The 17,316-nt window shown below is 42.0% G+C and overlaps 2 protein-coding genes across 2 annotated transcripts in view; both read left to right on the top strand.

The window, feature by feature from the left end:
- The window catches only part of ascc3 (activating signal cointegrator 1 complex subunit 3), a 296,191-nt gene that overhangs the window by 99,199 nt on the left and 179,676 nt on the right, over positions 1 to 17,316 (top strand). Inside the window, exon 12 of the mRNA XM_080751624.1 lies at positions 15,711 to 15,875. Coding sequence (XP_080607750.1) covers positions 15,711 to 15,875 — 165 coding nt within the window. The remainder of the gene's footprint in view (positions 1 to 15,710; positions 15,876 to 17,316) is intronic.
- On the top strand, positions 12,865 to 14,570 carry LOC308307992 (kelch domain-containing protein 3-like; the record flags this gene model as incomplete). Its single annotated transcript, XM_080753343.1, has 2 exons — positions 12,865 to 13,693; positions 14,536 to 14,570. The coding sequence occupies 2 exons, from the start codon at positions 12,865 to 12,867 to the stop codon at positions 14,568 to 14,570; spliced, it is 864 nt and encodes a 287-aa protein (XP_080609469.1).

The following is a 17,316-nucleotide window of genomic DNA, read 5'->3' as shown; positions in this document are numbered from 1 at the left end:
CATATTCGCTGCATATGCCTCCCCGACTACCCTGTTTCCTGTCTCTCGCCACTGTACTGTCAATAAAGGCAGAAAAAAGACCCCAAAATATCTTTTAAAAAGTTGAGTTTTAAGATTGTGCTTAAAATATGTAAAGGTGGGACATTCTCTTTTGGCAACAGGTAGGTCATTCCATGTTATCCTGTGATGATAGGACCTTTTGTCCGTTTGGGTCCGTCTGTGCTGAAGGATATGTTTGGTTTGATTCATCGTTCTAACCCGGGAACCAGCAACAGAGAGAGACAAGACACAAGCCCTAGCAGAGGCACGGCCACCTGCCTTGTATTTACTCCCGAGTCACGACGTTTCATCTTGCCGAGCAGGAGCTCCTGCTCAGTTGTCCCGAGGCAGGAGGCTACAGTACTTGGTTGAGAAGGAGGAAAAAACACGCTCGGTGTGTGTTTATGACGACTTGATTGTAAACGATTACACAGTACACACACAACTGCTAGATTAAAACTCATTAAGGATTGTGTTTTTACCCTTCAGGACGGCAAAACATTTTTGTGGTGTTCTTGATATGTACCGTATATAGCAACACAATTTTGGTGTAATTTTTGAATAAATATTTGACGTTTTTTCTGAAAACGTTTTTAGGCATTTTCAGAATCGGCCTCAGGTCTAAACAATGGGTTAAAACTAGGCCTGTGACGATTCACTTACCTCCCACTTCGATTCGATTTTGATTCATAGGGTGACGATTAGATTATATCACGATTATTGCATTTTCCTGTGATTTGCGATTCGAATCACGATTATTGCGATTTTTCCCCAAAAATTACAGCTTTTTTATATTGAAACATTTTAAAACAATTCTAAACAATATAAAACATTAAAAGTTGAATCATATACTTCAAATCAATGCAGCCAAATAAAGTCAGTCAATCTTTCTGACATTTATTTCAGCCAAAGTGCCAGTGGTACAACATTACAACAACATGTTCCTGGTCAAGATGCCAGAAAACACAGAACACAAAATCGCTGTGCTGCAGGCCTACAGCACTGTGCTAGCTTTAGCCATAACATGACATCCTCATGACCTAAAACTGTTCCTTTAGGTCCTATACTTACTCTGACTGAAAGTGGTTATTTCACCTTCAGGTTAATTTAGCCGTAAAATGTTTTTAATACTTTTTTTTTATAAATAAATAAAATCGGGAAAATCGATTCTGAACTTTGAAAATAGATTAATTGAATCGCCGGCATTAACATCACGATAATATAGTGAATCGATTTTTTTGCACAGGCCTAGTTAAAACTGTGTTATTAGAAAGTAGTAGCTTAAGCTTTCAGGATTTGAACTTCACATGTTGCCCTCCTGGAATGCAAGTTGGGAATGCAAGCCCCACTTGTTTATGCAAATACCTGTTGTTGTACTTATTGTCAGTTTCACCCGTTCTCATAGTTTTTGATTTGTTGATTGATTGATTGATTGATTGAATACTTTATCAGTAAGAAATGCAAAAAGCACGAGGTACAGTCAGACATTTAGGCTAAAAGAATCACACACAAAAAATCCTGGGGACTTGCCTCCATCGTGGTCCCCAGTGCGGTACCCACTAACATACGACCGATCAACTTATATGGAACTAAAGGGATCCCTGATGTCGTCAGAAACTGCTGACATTGTGTTGATGGCGCACATGGGCATAAAGTAATGGAGTTCTATTGTGTACAAGCTGCTACTCGTATTGGAGAAGCGCTACAAGCGTTTCGCAAAGCTCCACCAATCCGCGAAGCCGTCGGGTCAGGTTGGCCAATCAGGGAATCTGTGGCCTACACTTCACCCGGGAACTGCTGGTCTGTCCGAATTGCCACTTGTCACTGCACACACGCGCGCGCACACGCATGCACGCACGCACGGTCGCACGCACGCATCGCACCGCACACACACACATATACACACACACACACACACACACACACACACACACACACACACACACACACACGCTTAGTTTTGTTAATCAATAGATATTTTACAAACATTGCCTCCCATTTCAGATAAGGGTAAAATAAAAAATAAACTGTGGAATGCTAGCAGTAACAAGCTAACGAGCGTGTCAGCAGCATAGCTGTTGAACCAGTCCTTTACTGTAAATGCAGGATTTGTCTGCAAGATTCGTAGAAAGGCTTGTAAATTGTAGCATTAATAAATTGATAGATTCCCATGGGGCACAAATAGAGGGCCCATAAAACACTGGTGAGCTGCTCAGGATGTTCACACAAGGTCCAACAGACACCGGACTGTTTATTTGATGTCGTACACCTTGAGGCTTTGAGGCCTTATTCATTTATCTTTTTTCAGTGACAGTTGATATGCAGTTTTACTGTACCAGTATGTTTGAATGGTGTGCGAAAAATAATACCACGGTCAGAAATCTAAGATTGTTCCCTATCTTTTTGGATAAATAGTCAAATAGAATGTTAATTTTTAACTCAAAACGTTTGAATACTCATACTTGGAGTTCAAAGAATTTTCATTTAGCTTGTGCAATGTAAGAGACTTTGGCAGAGCCTTTCAGAGTTCATTTGAGAGTATGTCTGTTTCTGTTCTCAGCTTCCTGAAGAGGGTTACAATACTGCCGCTCTTATTGTTCCACAGAGTGAATCTGCTGATGAGAAAATGTGACGATTAGAAAGCATCGGTTTGTCAGACAATTTCTTGTGGAGTAAATCACAGATTAACCAGTTCAGTGGCCTTGTGTTAGAGAGTGTGAGATTGGGAGGTCTGTGGATCAATACCAGGGCTGAGTCATATCTAAGAGTCTTAGTCTTAGGCTAAGACTATAAAAATGGTACCCAATGCCTCTCTGCCTGGCACTCAGAATCAAGGGTGGGACTGCGGGTAAGTCCCTGCGACATACTAGCGTCATGTCCAGGAGGTGTACTTATACATCAAGCTGCCTCACACGAATGCAACTGAAGAGTCTGACCTATGGGTCACATGGCTCATGAACTATTGATTACTTTAATCAATCGATTGTTCATTCTGATATTCCCACCACAAGACAGAAACAGACACTTGTGATGTGTCCCAATGAGGGCCCTGAAAACAGCTCCTCTGCAGCATGCAGGTGTTCTTTTAAGCCTCCACTTTAGAAGAGTGGATGTGATTGTAGTGACGCCAAAGCGATGGAACGGGCATGCAAGTGTCAAAGCTCGTATTAAGCTAAAGAAACCGTGAGCTCGGAGTGAGTTTAAGGGGGGCCCAACGTGAAGACGATGAGGTTGATAGATCACAAAGGTTGTCAAGAACAAGCATATCTTTTTGAACTGCAAAAGAGTTGGGGAGGGGAGAGATATCATGTGGCTTAGACTTCAGAGGTGTATACGCTATAAGCCTTATGGGACTCATGAATACAAATGTGGAGAGACTCAAACGTGGAGGAATCCACTTAATTGGGAGAGGCGTATTAAAGTTGCATTGGTATCAGGTATATTGTGAAAAGATTTCGGTAAGGTGAACGATTAGCCGAGACAGAAAGAATCACAGCTCCCCCAATCCATGACTAGCTTCTCTGCTCTGTTCTGCTCTCTCTGTCTCCCCTCTCGCTCTCCCTCTGTCCTTTCCTCTTTCTGTCTCTTTTTTTCTCCTCCTGCCTCTTCTGTGTCTCCTCCGCTTTGCACAGTAGTCTCAGCCCATTTGTGCAGAGTGGGTGAGAGAAGACAAGAGCTCTCTCCACATTTAATGAAGGCTTACAGCGAGGCCACACATTGTAACCTTGGTTGTCTTCCGTATCTCCCCTCAATACCTTCCCAACCTGCCCTTTTATGACTCACACACGGCGCATGCACGCACGCGCGCACGCACGCATGCACACACATACTCACGTACGTACACGCACTCTCTCTCTCGCTCTCTCTCTCTCTCACATTTTTTTGTGGTATTTTTCTGTTGAAAGTTAATGTAGCAGGGCTACTGGAAGAAAGGCAGCCCACTCAGATTGGCGCACAGTAGAGCCGGTCTCTCCTACAACTCCCATGCCGAAGCCTGTCTGGACCCAGTCAAGTGTAAAGGACTGCTAGCTGGGGGTCTGACCCTGCCAGTGGCCCTGTGTAATCAGCTTCTATAGGGAAATCTCTCTCCAATGAATCACTGGACCTGAGCGCTTATTAGAAGAGAGAGAGAGAGAGGGAGAGGAAGAGAGAGAGACATGAGTGGGCTAATTTATATAACTAACAAACTACAGTAGTATGAGAATGGAGGTGGGCGGTGGGCTTTTTTACATTTTTGGGAATTTCAACTGCACTAGAACCCAGGTTGAGACGACATTAACGCTCAAATACCTGGAACGCGCCCGAGTCGCGTTAGATTTTAACACCTTTAACCATTATTTTATGCTTTAACTATTGAAAAACAGCAGATATACAAGCTGCAAGCTTGTAGATCTGCTATTTTTGAAAAATCTTGAAAATGTGTGCAAGTCTTTGAATATCTTTAACCCGATCTTTGACCCGACTTTAAAATCCTTCCTCTAAATCAGTGGTTCTCAAACTTTGTCATGTCAAGGACCCCCAAAATTACAGGTATTTGGCCACGGACTCTCATCTCAAAATATGTTGTTCCAGGGACCACCCAGAAGCAAATATTTGCGTTATAAATGTTCGCTTTTAAATACATATATTCAAAGACTTGCAAAAGAAAATCTTGATTTTTCAAAAATAGCAGATCTACAAGCTCGCAGCGCGGCACTCGGTGCCGCGCTGTGAGCTTGTATATCTGCTATTTTTCACTGGTTAAAGCATTCAATAATCCGAGGCCTCAATGGGTTTTTAATGCAGCAGTTGAACGAGGGGATCATACACTCTGACAGAATGTAGTAGACGAACGAGTGGGGACGGATGGGGAAGGTGGAGGCACTGCTGAGCGCTCTGAGGAGGAGGTGGAGGAGGAGGGAGAGAGAAATGCTGGGGAACGGAAGCCCGATAACGAGACGAAGAAGTGCTCACTCCTTTTCCGTGGAAGTTCTGGGAAGTTCTTATCGGAGAGAGACGTACACTACACTTCAGTACCTGGAGAAGTTCAGCGTCTACTTTTAAACAGTCCTGGGGTTAAGGGACGTAGCCCTTATAGAGGCCAGGCCAGAGGCACACTGTTTGCAGCAGCTACTACTACTACTACTAGACCACAATAACTTTATTTTATCCATGAGTTCAGATTATAAATGTACATGTAATATGGGGGTGTAGTGTACAGTATGTTAGTTTGTGTATTGGTGTATGTACATACAGTATGTACACACACTTATACTGTATAGTTTATATAATACACATTATGTACTATATATCCCCACATCTAACATCTTAACATCTGTGTATCGGTGGAGGGAACACACACACGCATGCCAAAATGTATACTGTACGCACTGAGGCATTGTGGAGGCTTCCGTGCGTTGTCGGCTCGCCTTGACGAGCCATTAGTCTCCGTTCACGTATCGGAAAACAGCGAATAACTCTCCCTCGATCCGACATTTACCCCTGCCACCCTCCTCTCCCCGTCCACCTCCTCCTCCTCCTCCCACACCTCCCTCCCTCTCTCTGTGGCCACGCTAGTTGCCATGGAAACAGCAGAGGGGACTTGGAGAGGTTCCTGGCATGTCGATGCCAGCGTGCGGGCGGGTGGCTGGCACGCTGGCATCTCTTTACACTCTCATAGGTCCCCCTCGTCCCACTGTGACCGGAAAGAGAAGATGGGCTTAACCCATTTAGGCCTAGAATTATTGAATGCTTTAACTGTTGAAAAATAGCAGATATACAAGCTCACAGCACGGCACCGAGTGCCGCGCTGCGAGCTTGTAGATCTGCTATTTTTGAAAAAAGTTGTGAAAATGTGTGCAAATCTTTGAATATATTTATTTTCAAAGCGAACGTTTGTAACTCAAATTTTGCTTCTGGGTGGTCCCTGGAACTAAATATTTTGAGATGCGGGTCCGTGGCCAAATAAATATAATTTTGGGGGTCCTTCAAATGAAAAGGTTTGAGAAGCACTGAAATAGTAGTCTCTCAAGAACAGACCAACTGAGCTCCAGTTAAGTGAAAAGGACCCTTTCTTTGACGATGGCTAGCCAGATTGCTGACATAGAAACAAAGGTCTTTCAAAAAACCTTAGAAGGATTCAAAAGACACTTATGGAATCGGGTTAAAATCGGGTAAAATTTCCAATGTTCACAATTTTTCAAAAATAGCAGATCTACAAGCTCGCAGCGCGGCACTCGGTGCAGCGCTGTGAGCTTGTATATCTGCTATTTTTCAATAGTTAAAGCATAAAATAATGATACACAATATAGTGTACCCGTTCTGAATGGGTTAATGACACAGGGGGATGCTGTATCACAGACGGACGGATTGGACAGACAGGCCATCACATTTAAATGGTCTTCAGAGCGAAACTGACGAGACTCGCAGACAGACACAGAGAGATGATTGGTGGACTGAAGAAACAGTCTGGACAGATTGCTGGGGAAGATGGACAGATAACTGCATTAGTAATTAGTGGGTAAAAATGCTGGTTGTGGAGGAGAAAATCTGCCACTGGCCGTAGTAAATGGTATATGCGTTTCTATAGCGCCTTTATCCAAAGAGAATTAGAATGTGAATGGGGTTGGAATCACCCATTCACACACACACTCACGCACAGAGACAGACGGAAACCACACAAGTCGCCAACCTGTTCATTGGGAGCAGTTAGGTTTCAGTTTTTCGCGCAAGAACACAAGGACAGGATTAGGGTTGGGATTTTAACATTTCCCTCTAAATTATCTGATTCCTCAACAGGTTCCCTTTAATGATTGCTATAAGGGGTTCCAAATGGACCCTTACACGTCTGTAGCTCTTGATCCTCTTGGTCCTTGAAATTAAAAAAAGGTTTTAGAACCAGCGGTATTCTTGGCAACCGGAAGGTTCCCAGTTCGATCCCGGGCTCCCCCAGAGTTAGTGTGGCAGTGTCCTTGAGCAAGACACTGCACCCCTAATTGCTCCCAATGAGCAGGTTGGTGCCGTGCATGGTTTCCTCCGCCATCTGTGTGTGTGTGTGTGTGTGTGTGTGTGTGTGTGTGTGTGTGTGTGTGTGTGTGTGTGTGTGTGTGTGTGTGTGTGTGTGTGTGTGTGTGTGTGTGTGTGTGTGTGTGTGTGTGTGTGTGTGTGCAAATGGGTGAATGTAATGTGCAATCATTGTAAAGTGTATTGGATTAAGGCTCGGAACAGTAACAGACCATTTTTACACTTTCAGCGTTAGCATAGGGCAACATCATTTAACATCAAACTTCACTGCACTTCTTCGTTGTTAGCAAACATTTACTGCAAATGTAAATTGCCTTAGATCTTTCTGCAGGACACAGTTCTGGCTCGTTTATTGCACGCTCATCAAATATTACATTCAGCATAGTAACGCATTTTTATTCCCACCATCGTTTGCTTGTGTCATGCATGACTACATGCAGCAGTGTGGGTGCTCATTGAATAGAAATGGCTATTTCAGCATCGAGCATACAGATCCAAAAGATTGATTTAAATTTTTGCCATAATAGATAAATAAATACCGGAGGCTAAACAACGCGATTGAGGCAGACAATGGCCGTGTTTTTCCATGCGCCTCTCTTTGTGTGTGTTTTTGTGAGGTAATTAAGAAAGCACTTTGGCCCACACGCCGTTTGCCAGGGCTTCCATTTAGATTAAGCAGCAGGTCCAATTAGGAGCAGAAGCTTCCTTTCTGTGAGTGCGCCAGTCTCTAATGGCTGGGCTAGATTGATTTAAATGCAAACTAGAGAGGATTTAACCCATTTAGAACGGGTACACATTTTGTGTATCATTATTTTATGCTTTAACTATTGAAAAATAGCAGATATACAAGCTCACAGCGCGGCACCGAGTGCCGCGCTGTGAGCTTGTAGATCTGCTATTTTTGAAAAATCGTGAAAATTTGAATTTTGTCCCGATTCTATAAGTGTCTTTTGAATCCTTCTAAGATTTTTTTGAAAAACCTATGTTTCTTTGTCAGCAATCTGGCCAGCCATCGTCAAAGAAAAGGTCCTTTTCACTTAACTGGAGCTCAGTTAGTCTGTTCTTGAGAGACTACTATGTCAGTGGTTCTCAAACCTTTTCATGTGAAGGACCCCCAAAATGATATTTATTTGGCTACGGACCCCCATCTCAAAATATTTAGTTCCAGGGACCACCCAGAAGCAAAATTTGAGTTACACACGTTCGCTTTGAAAATACATATATTCAAAGATTTGCACACATTTTCACGACTCTTTTCAAAAATAGCAGATCTACAAGCTCGCAGCGTGGCACTCGGTGCCGCGCTGTGAGGTTGTATATCTGCTATTTTTCAAATGTTAAAGTTGTACCATGTAACTTTTTTTATAAAACAAATCTTAAAATTGTCCTAACTGTTAAATCGCTAAAGTTTTAGAACACCCACTCCGTTATTTTCAGCTTCTGAAGCCTTCTCTTTATATGTTTTCTATGATCCTGGCCGTGGACCGGATTTCGCGCCAAAATGACGTAATCTGCATCATCTGTATACGTTGTGTATACGTTGCCCAATCACATCGCCGATCATGCACACATGGTACACTACCGGCCAATCACAGCGCATCTTGAAGTGGGGTCGCCATATTTGTAGTCGCCCGTGTGTCTCTTTACTCAAAAGGTAATCTCGCCTACCAGGCAGGGTGAAGTAGTCCGTTTCTCCGGAATGCCTGAACGCACAGGAACCAGGGACCCCTCTAAAGATAGCTCTCGGCGTTGTGGAGGCAGACGCGGGGGTGTGAAGGTACGAAAAACGGGCGAAAGACGCGAACGCGACCGCGGTTTGCTATAGGGCTACTGACCACTAGTTGAGCATCTTACACAGTATAGCTTTAAAGCATTCAGGCCCAGGCCTAAATGGGTTAATGAACTGCTTTTACAGAAAGTGTTTAATAGGAATTTCCACACTCCCAGACAGGTTGGCAAACAACTCACACGCCATTAATTATGCATTGTTGTATTTTTCAATGAAAGGGAAACAGAGCGTAATTGTGGCAGAATAATGGCCTCTAAGCAACCCTTTAAAAAGAACGGGTTTATTGAAAGTGGATACAGGTGAGAAAGTGTTTATGCAGGTGAATATTAGGTGTTTAAGGGAAGTCAAACTGAGAAAATAAAGTGACATTATCGAAGTCAGTGGCTTGTGTAAAGCTACAGTAATGGCTAAAGTATGCAGACTGCTCTTTTGTACAAATCGTTATACATAGGTCATACAAATGTGATAACATACCCAGTAGCCTAACCACTCAGTACATTTTGACACTAGAAATCAGTGGTGTAATGTGTACATTTACTAGTAATTAGTACTTTACTTAAAGGAGTATAAATGACTTTTTTTTCTATTGATTACTCATGCCATGGAGAGTAGAGTTCAATAATATTTTTTGTTTTTTGTCACATTCCTAAGACAAAAATTTGATTCGAGTAAATTTACCCCCATTGATTCCGTATGGGGACCCGTTTCGAAACGGGTCCCCATCCGGAACGAATGGGGGTACATTTATTGACACATTTTTGTCTTAGGAATGCAACAAAAAACTAAAAATATTATTGAACTCTAGTCTCCATGGCGTGAACAAAACAATAGAAAAAAAGTCAGTTTGGGGTGAACTACTCCTTTAAGTTTTGAGGTATTTTCTACTTTACTTGAGTAATTTCAGTTTTCTGTACTTTTGCTTCTACTCCACTAAATCTCAAGAGGCAAATCTTGCACCTTTACTCCACTCCACTATTTGAAAACTTAGTTACTATGTAGGTTTTGATTATTATCAAAAAAACATACATTAACCACTTCGGCCTTATAATATATACATGAAGATAGCCGATCTACAAGCTCCCAAAGCGTTGTGATGTGACAGTAGATCTGCTATTTAATTATTATACTTTTTACATTTGAAAATGTTCTTTTACTCAAGTACATTTTGAATTATTTTAATTGTAACAGAGTATTTCTACATTGCAGTATTGATACTTTTACTCAAGTACAAGATAATCTTTTAGTTGGTGCTAATTTTGGCATCAAATTTTGATTTTATTCTAGTCATATTCTTTTAAATACAATTTAATGTTGTTTTAGTCACATTTTAGTTATCTGAAAGGTTTTAGTTTTAGTCTAATTTTAGTAGATTCTTGCGATTGTAGTTGACTAAATTTATAGTTGATTTTGTCGACAAAAGTGTATTTCGGCAGGCCTTGATGGCGTTGTAATGCCTGATTTTACGCTTGGTTGCAAATTGAAAATAGCTGATCTACAAGCTCACAATGTGCCGAACTGCAACACGTTGTGAGCTTGTAGATCTGCTATTTTCAGAGCGCAACCAAACATATAATGACTTATCTATTACAGTAGTTCTACTGGATCCCTTTTCCACGAGTCCCTCCCTAACATTTTATTCTTGTTTTAGTTTATTATTTTATTGTTTAATTTAAAAATTTCTTCAGTAAAAAAATGTTGTCAAATTATTTTTGTCGTGGTTTTAGTCAACACAATTAACACTCGTTATAGGCCATACAAATTGAATAACACCAGTAGCCCTGTAACCACTCACTCAGTCAATTATGACACTTGGAAATGGACTTTGTTGGATTGATGCAGGCAAGACTGATACCTTTCTTTTCAGAAAGAAAGACAGACATCTGGCTGAGGGGGCTGACATCAGCCAGCAAAGATGATTTTTTTCTGTGTTAACCGTAGTCAGTAATCACCCTGGACGCCATTGATTCACTTGGCCAAGTTGGAGCATTTGAAATGAGCAGGGCTGAGCGGAGCGGAGTGGAGCGGAGGTGGGCCTACTCCCACCTCCCAGCCCTGCCTGCACTGGGCTCTTCATTACTGGATCCATACTGCTGTGGAGCTGCTTGCAGATGGCACCGGTGATTGAAGTCTGAAGACAGACACATACTGTTACTGTAGCTAGAGAAAACTATTCACCCTGCCATGACTTGCAAATTCTTATTTTTTCTTCTTCTCCACAACAGTTTGGGAGTATATTTAACTTGCTTATTGTGAATCGCTCTGGATTAAGAGGGTCTGCTAAATGCCTAAAATGTTATTGTTACTTAGGCTTGTTTTAATTGACCACATTGTTAAAGTGTAATTTAGCAAAGTTATTTAAACAGCTGCTGGTATAGTCAGTGTTGTACCCGAACGCGTTCACTGAACGATCAAAATCGTTCATATTTTGTGCGAACTTGAACGGACCGTTCTTTATTTCCGCTTGATGAAGTTGTTGTTGAACGTGCTCATTCTGGCCTTCATGAACGGCGCTCGTTCGTGCCGCGCATGCGGTCGCCTCGTCTTTGTATTCACTTTGTATGTAATCGCGCAGCTCGAACGCATCTTCGCTTTACAGTAAATGTTTATTTAGCGCCGGGCAATGCTGTGTGCGCACAGTACATCGCCTCCTTCTCCTCCTCGTACACACTTCCAAGTAAAGGCTTGTAGATCTGCTATTTTCTGCACAGGGAAACTTGCAGGATGTGGGATATTTAGAAACGTTTTCCTTCACAATAAAAGCTTATCGACATTAGACAATGACAGTGGGAAAGGATAACGGATTCAGTGGCATTTCACATTGCAAAGGGGTGCAGGAAGAGTGTGCAGTGGCACTGGGCACATATTTAAACATTGTGGGCACCTCAACATCATTTTGCCAAATAATAGCTCGCAGCAACGTATTGAAAAAAGGGGGGAAAATAACTAAATTAGTTCATTTTTGGAACCATGAACTTTTAGTTCAAAAATCTAAATTATGAACGATGAAATGAACTAGTTCATTTTAGAAATGGTGAACTGAACTTTGAGCTAGTTCATATGGAAAGTGATCTTTCCCAACACTGCCTATAGTTTGAATGTGTAGTAGATTATTCTTTTCACTGTTTATTGTTTAGACCAGCGGTTTTCAACAGATTTTGACCTAGGGACCACCAGCTGACTATACGAGGAAACTGGGGACCACCACTATTGTTAGGTCCATTGTAGACCTACCTGACACAACAGTGTCAGTTCTGAAAGCATTTTATTACCAGTAAAGCCATTACCAGATACAGCCACATTTTAATGCATTTAGGCATTTTTTTTACCTGGACCACCAAGCAGGACAGCCCAAGTCATCTCTCAAAATATTATTATTCACACACAAGATTAGCAAATAAAAGTAAAAAAATAAATGATTATAATTTTTTTTTTATTATTTCCTTTTACAAAAAACATCACAAAAGAAGATTTTCTGAATGCATGGCCAGGTACCACCTGCTATACCTCCGCCACTGCTTGAAAACTCATGGTTTAGACTGATAATAGGTTCCTGGCTTACCTGCAATCCTAGTTAACTGAGGCACTTCACTGTCTCTACATTTGTTTTGATTAATACTTTGCTAACTTTGCTGTTAATCTTGACAGCAAATTCGGATTTTGAATAACACATTTATTTTAGTCATCTGATATAGTTTAGTCTAGTTGACTAAGTATCAAAAATAATTGTGGTCTTAGTCAACTAAATTAACTCGTTTACTATCAGCATGGGGTTTAAGGAGGGTGGAGAGGTAGCCAGGAGCTTGGTTGTTGAGTGCGTTGTAGGTGGTGGTGGGTATTTCTGATTGGGAGCAAAGGAAGGTTGTGGTGGATTGGGGTGAAGTGGTCTCTGGACCTGGTTCATGGAATGGCCAAGCTTTGCAGCACATGTGTGCCGCTGTAACAATATAAGTGATAGCACACACCATTAGCTATGTATCCTTATATAGAGCCTTACTGAAAGTGTACTACTTACATCCACTGTTTTACTGTATGAAATGTTAAGGTGGACAGTACATCTGAGAGGAATTCCAAAGAGAGATAACCACGCTGCTGTAGCAGTGAGCAAGCAGAAGCTGTACTCCTTCTCTGGGTCCTACAAGAAGAAGAAGAAGAAGACGTACATTGACCAGATTGGCGTTCATGTCTTCAGCACAGTGTCTTTGCGCTGGGTGAAGTTACCCCCAGTGACACCCAGAAGAGGAGAACATGCCCTTAATGTTCCATCCCGTCGCTCTGACTACACAGCTGTATTTATAGAAGATACAGTCTACATCTGGGGAGGCTTCTGGAAAAAGGAGTACTACAAAGAGCTTTATGCATTTGATGTCGACACCCATAGATGGGTGAAACGCAGGGTTTCTGGGACTGTTCCAGTGGGGAGGTACGGTCACTCAGCCTGTGTCTTGGAGAAGGTAATGTATAGCTATGGAGGATACACCAAGCTGACTGGATACACTCATGATGTCTACAAGTTGGACACCACCACAATGGTCTGGTCTTTAATTAACACCAGAGGCATTCCACCATCTGGTTCAGTCTATCACACTGCCACCATCATCGGGACAAAGATGTTTGTATTCGGGGGCTCAGGGGATGATTGGGTCCACTACACCGACATCACAGTGTTTGACTCAGAGACCAACTGCTGGCTGAACACACCTTCTGCACTGCTATATGAACGCTGGGGTCATATAGCCTTTGCCTATCATGGTGAGCTTTACATATTTGGAGGCATCGACCTGAAGCAGACCTTCAATGATCTGTGGAAGTTCAGTCCAGGGACATTCTCCTGGAAGAAGCTTGAGGCCAAGGGGAAAGGCCTGTGTCAGAAGTTATGGATGTTCAGTTGCATGGTGGGGGATTGTGTCGTCCTTTTTGGTGGATGTAAAAGATTCAGAAACACTGATGACCTGTTCATCTTAGACTTAAGTCCTAGTCTGAAGACGTTATGCAAGCTAGCAGTTATTCAGTACGGTCTGGAGCATTCTGCACTCCCACACAACATCAAATGGGAACTGGCAGCCATGACAACCAAAAGACGATAATGGTAGTGAACATTACAGAATAATTAGTGTGGTTGTGGTTTGTTTGTTAGTTTGTTTGTTTGTTTATTTGTTTGAGGCTATGGCAGAGGTTAAAAGAAGTCCCTATCACATAGATACTTGGTGGCCCCCTATAGTAACTCTGAGGCCCCCCTAGGGTCCCAGACCCCTGTTGAAGACCCCTGCTGTATTTTTTTTAAAGATTTACCATGGATACAACTTGTTTTTTTGAGTGGTGCTAACTGCTCCAATATGTGGCTTTGTATTTTTTTACCATGTGTCACTCCAAGGGTTTTCCCATTGGACAACGTAAGTTTGATGTACGTTTTCCAAGGGTTTTCCCAGCAGAGTGAACCTGCTTTTTGTAAAGAGTATGATGTGCTTGGACCTCCTCAGAAGCGCTCTTCAGGCACAGTTCCTCATGACTCACGTCACTGCAACCACACTTGCAATTTTCCTAGAATTGCATCTTTCTAGTTTTAATTTAGTTTTTTCAGTATTTATTTTTCAAAGTTAACACCGCTGGAGCCACTAGCTGTGCATTAAATGAGTCTATCATCAGTTGACTGACAGACTCTCTAATGATGGCTGTTCTTAATGTTTGCTTTCCTTGTTCGTCTCCAGCTGCTAACTCTGCAGCATTCCGTCTGTCACTGTGACTATAGTGACGGCCATTTGTCCATGCTTGTATGCTTTGTTTGCTGGTTTATTATTACGCTAATCTGTCTGCCTGCCAGAAGTGTCCTTTCCGTCTAGTACAGTATATCACCCGTGTATGACTGCACGTGCCTGCCCATCTGCATAATATAACTGTCCGTGTGTTTGTTTGAACGCTGGTGTGTCAAACATGTTTTACTTACAGTAAAAGTATCAATGCAGTAAAGTAAAAGTCCGGAATTCAAAATGTACTTCAGTAAAAGTACTAAAGTTTTGGCATCAAGATGTACTTAAGGACCAAAAGTAAAAGTACTCTCTAATGCCTGTTCGAGTCCCGTTCCCGACGACCTTTGCTGCGTGTCTTTCCCTGTGTCTCTTTCCCTCTTTCCTGTCTATCTTCACTTGATCTATCAAAGGCAGAAAAGCCAAAAACAAATCTTAAAAAAATGTTTTAGTGGCGTAAAAGTATTTGCCTCTGAGATGTATTGGAGTAGAAGTAAAAGTATTACAATTGGAAATACTTCAGTAAAGTACAAATACCTCAGTGCTTATACTACAGTGCTTGAGTAAATGTACTTTACTAGTTACTTGACACCAGTGTTGTTTTTGACAGCAAATTTTGATTTAGTTTTAGTCATAGTCTTTTTAATAAAATGTCATTTAGTTTTAGTCATAATTTAGTCACCTGAAAAGTTTTAGTTTTAGTCAATTTTTTTTCGTCTAAATATCATGAGATTTTAGTTGACTAAATCTACAGTTGATTTAGTCAACTAAAATGTATTTTGGCAGGCCTTGATGACATCGTAATGACTGATTTTACATTTGGTTGCGTGCTGAAAATAGCCGATCTAAAAGCTTGTAGATCTGCTATTTTCAGCACGCAACACCTGACAGCAACCAAACATAAAATGACTCTCTTCTCCACTAGTCCCTCCCTAACGTTTTAATCTAGTTTTTATTTTGTTGACGAAATTGTCAATATATTTAGTCTTAGTTTTAGTCATCACAGCTTAGTTTTTATTTCGTTTTTATTTAGTTTTCGTCAGTGAAAAAAACGTCGACAAACATTTTTCGTCATAGGGTTTTAGTCGACTAAATCAGCACTGCTTGACACCACTGTTTGTGTTCCGTTTCTCCGTCAGATGCTGGTGACCACGCCTGAGAAGTGGGACGTGGTGACCAGGAAGAGTGTGGGCGACGTGGGCCTGACCCAGATCGTCCGCCTGCTGATCCTGGATGAAGTGCACCTGCTGCACGAGGACAGGGGACCCGTCCTGGAGGTCCTGGTGGCCAGGACCATCAGACAGGTCTGTGTCCTCTCAGTACTCGGTACACAAGCGTAATTTGAATAGGGTTGATGGGTTTAATAAACCCAAGGGCCCCCCTACTGGTGACAGTATTATAATATCATAGGCTATTATATCGCCATTTTCGGGTGAAAACCTTGTATGTCCAAAACCATTCATTTTGCATTTTTCATTTTAAAAATGATTTAAACTAGTGAAAACAGCCGATCTACAAGCACACAACGCCTCGCACCGCGAGGCGTTGTGAGCTTGTAGATCTGCTGTTTTCACTACTTTTGTGCGACGGCCTTGTCTGATGAAGCAGGAGCAAAGAACATACAAATGAAACTTGGAGATATGAGGTTTACACCCGACAACGACGATATGTATTTTGTCATTTCCAATATATTAGGGGTCTCTAATCTCCTAATCTATGGGCCCCCCTCACAGCAGTACAGGGCCCTTTTGATCTGAAAACCCATGCAGAATAAGATCTAATTTCGCCCCTGACTCAGTAGCTCAGTGGTTTTCATAACATCAAGGTCTGTTATTTTGTCAGCATCTGAGCCACGGACCACCGTTTGATGAGATTTAGCCTCTCAGACCCAAGATTTTTGTTGTTGTCGTCGGATAAGATTTTGTCCACAATTCCATGTTGTATTCATGTGGTACCGTAGGAGAGATAACAGGCACACATTGATCAAAAACATTATTCATTAACGTTTTTCATAGCAGTCGGGAGATACACGCACATCCAAGTGACTGCGACGGGTGCTGGATCCAAAAAAGTAGACTGAAGAAGAGGAGAATGAATCCGCACACTGGCTCTCAGCTCCCAATAATTTTATTTACACAGCGGGGGAAAAACACACAACGCTTCGGCCCATCTGGCCTTCATTAACGTTTTTCCCCATAGGTGGGAGATGTATTTCCTCTCACGCAGGTACAGAACATTGCCATCACATCTGACTGTCAGCTGTCGTCTGTGTGTGCCGTGTGTTTGTGGCCCATAGTGCAACTCAGTGGCCTTGTGGTTCGATTATTAGAGTGTTCAGGGTTCAATACCACAGCTGAGTCATAGTGTGCTTTGGAGCATCTCATAACATGAGACGTCACCTGGTGTCATCCGACCTGATCTCCAGACACGAGTCAGGAGATTTCCTCGACAAGACAGCGTGGCCCTCAACCACTTAAACCCTGTAATACCTCAACTCCTCCAGTTCTGAGTGCTTCTCAGGGAGTTCAAATACCAGTTCAAATCACATTATTTTGGGGGGTCACAGCCTGAAAAGTTAGAGAACCCTTGCTCTAGACCACTGCTTCTCTCATGTCAAGGACCCCCAAATTGAAGATTTTTACTGCTCTAGCAGTGATTCCCAACCATTTTAATTTCCCAGTTTGACATGCATTAGTTTGACATGCATTAGGTTACGGACCCCTATTTAATAGCATTTCTATCTCT

Source organism: Nannobrachium achirus, assembly GCF_963921795.1.
Source record: "Nannobrachium achirus genome assembly, chromosome: 2".
In the NCBI taxonomy this organism is placed as follows: Eukaryota; Metazoa; Chordata; class Actinopteri; order Myctophiformes; family Myctophidae; genus Nannobrachium; species Nannobrachium achirus.
The sequence above is the reverse complement of the archived record's forward strand: the minus strand, read 5'-3'. Positions and strand labels throughout refer to the sequence as shown.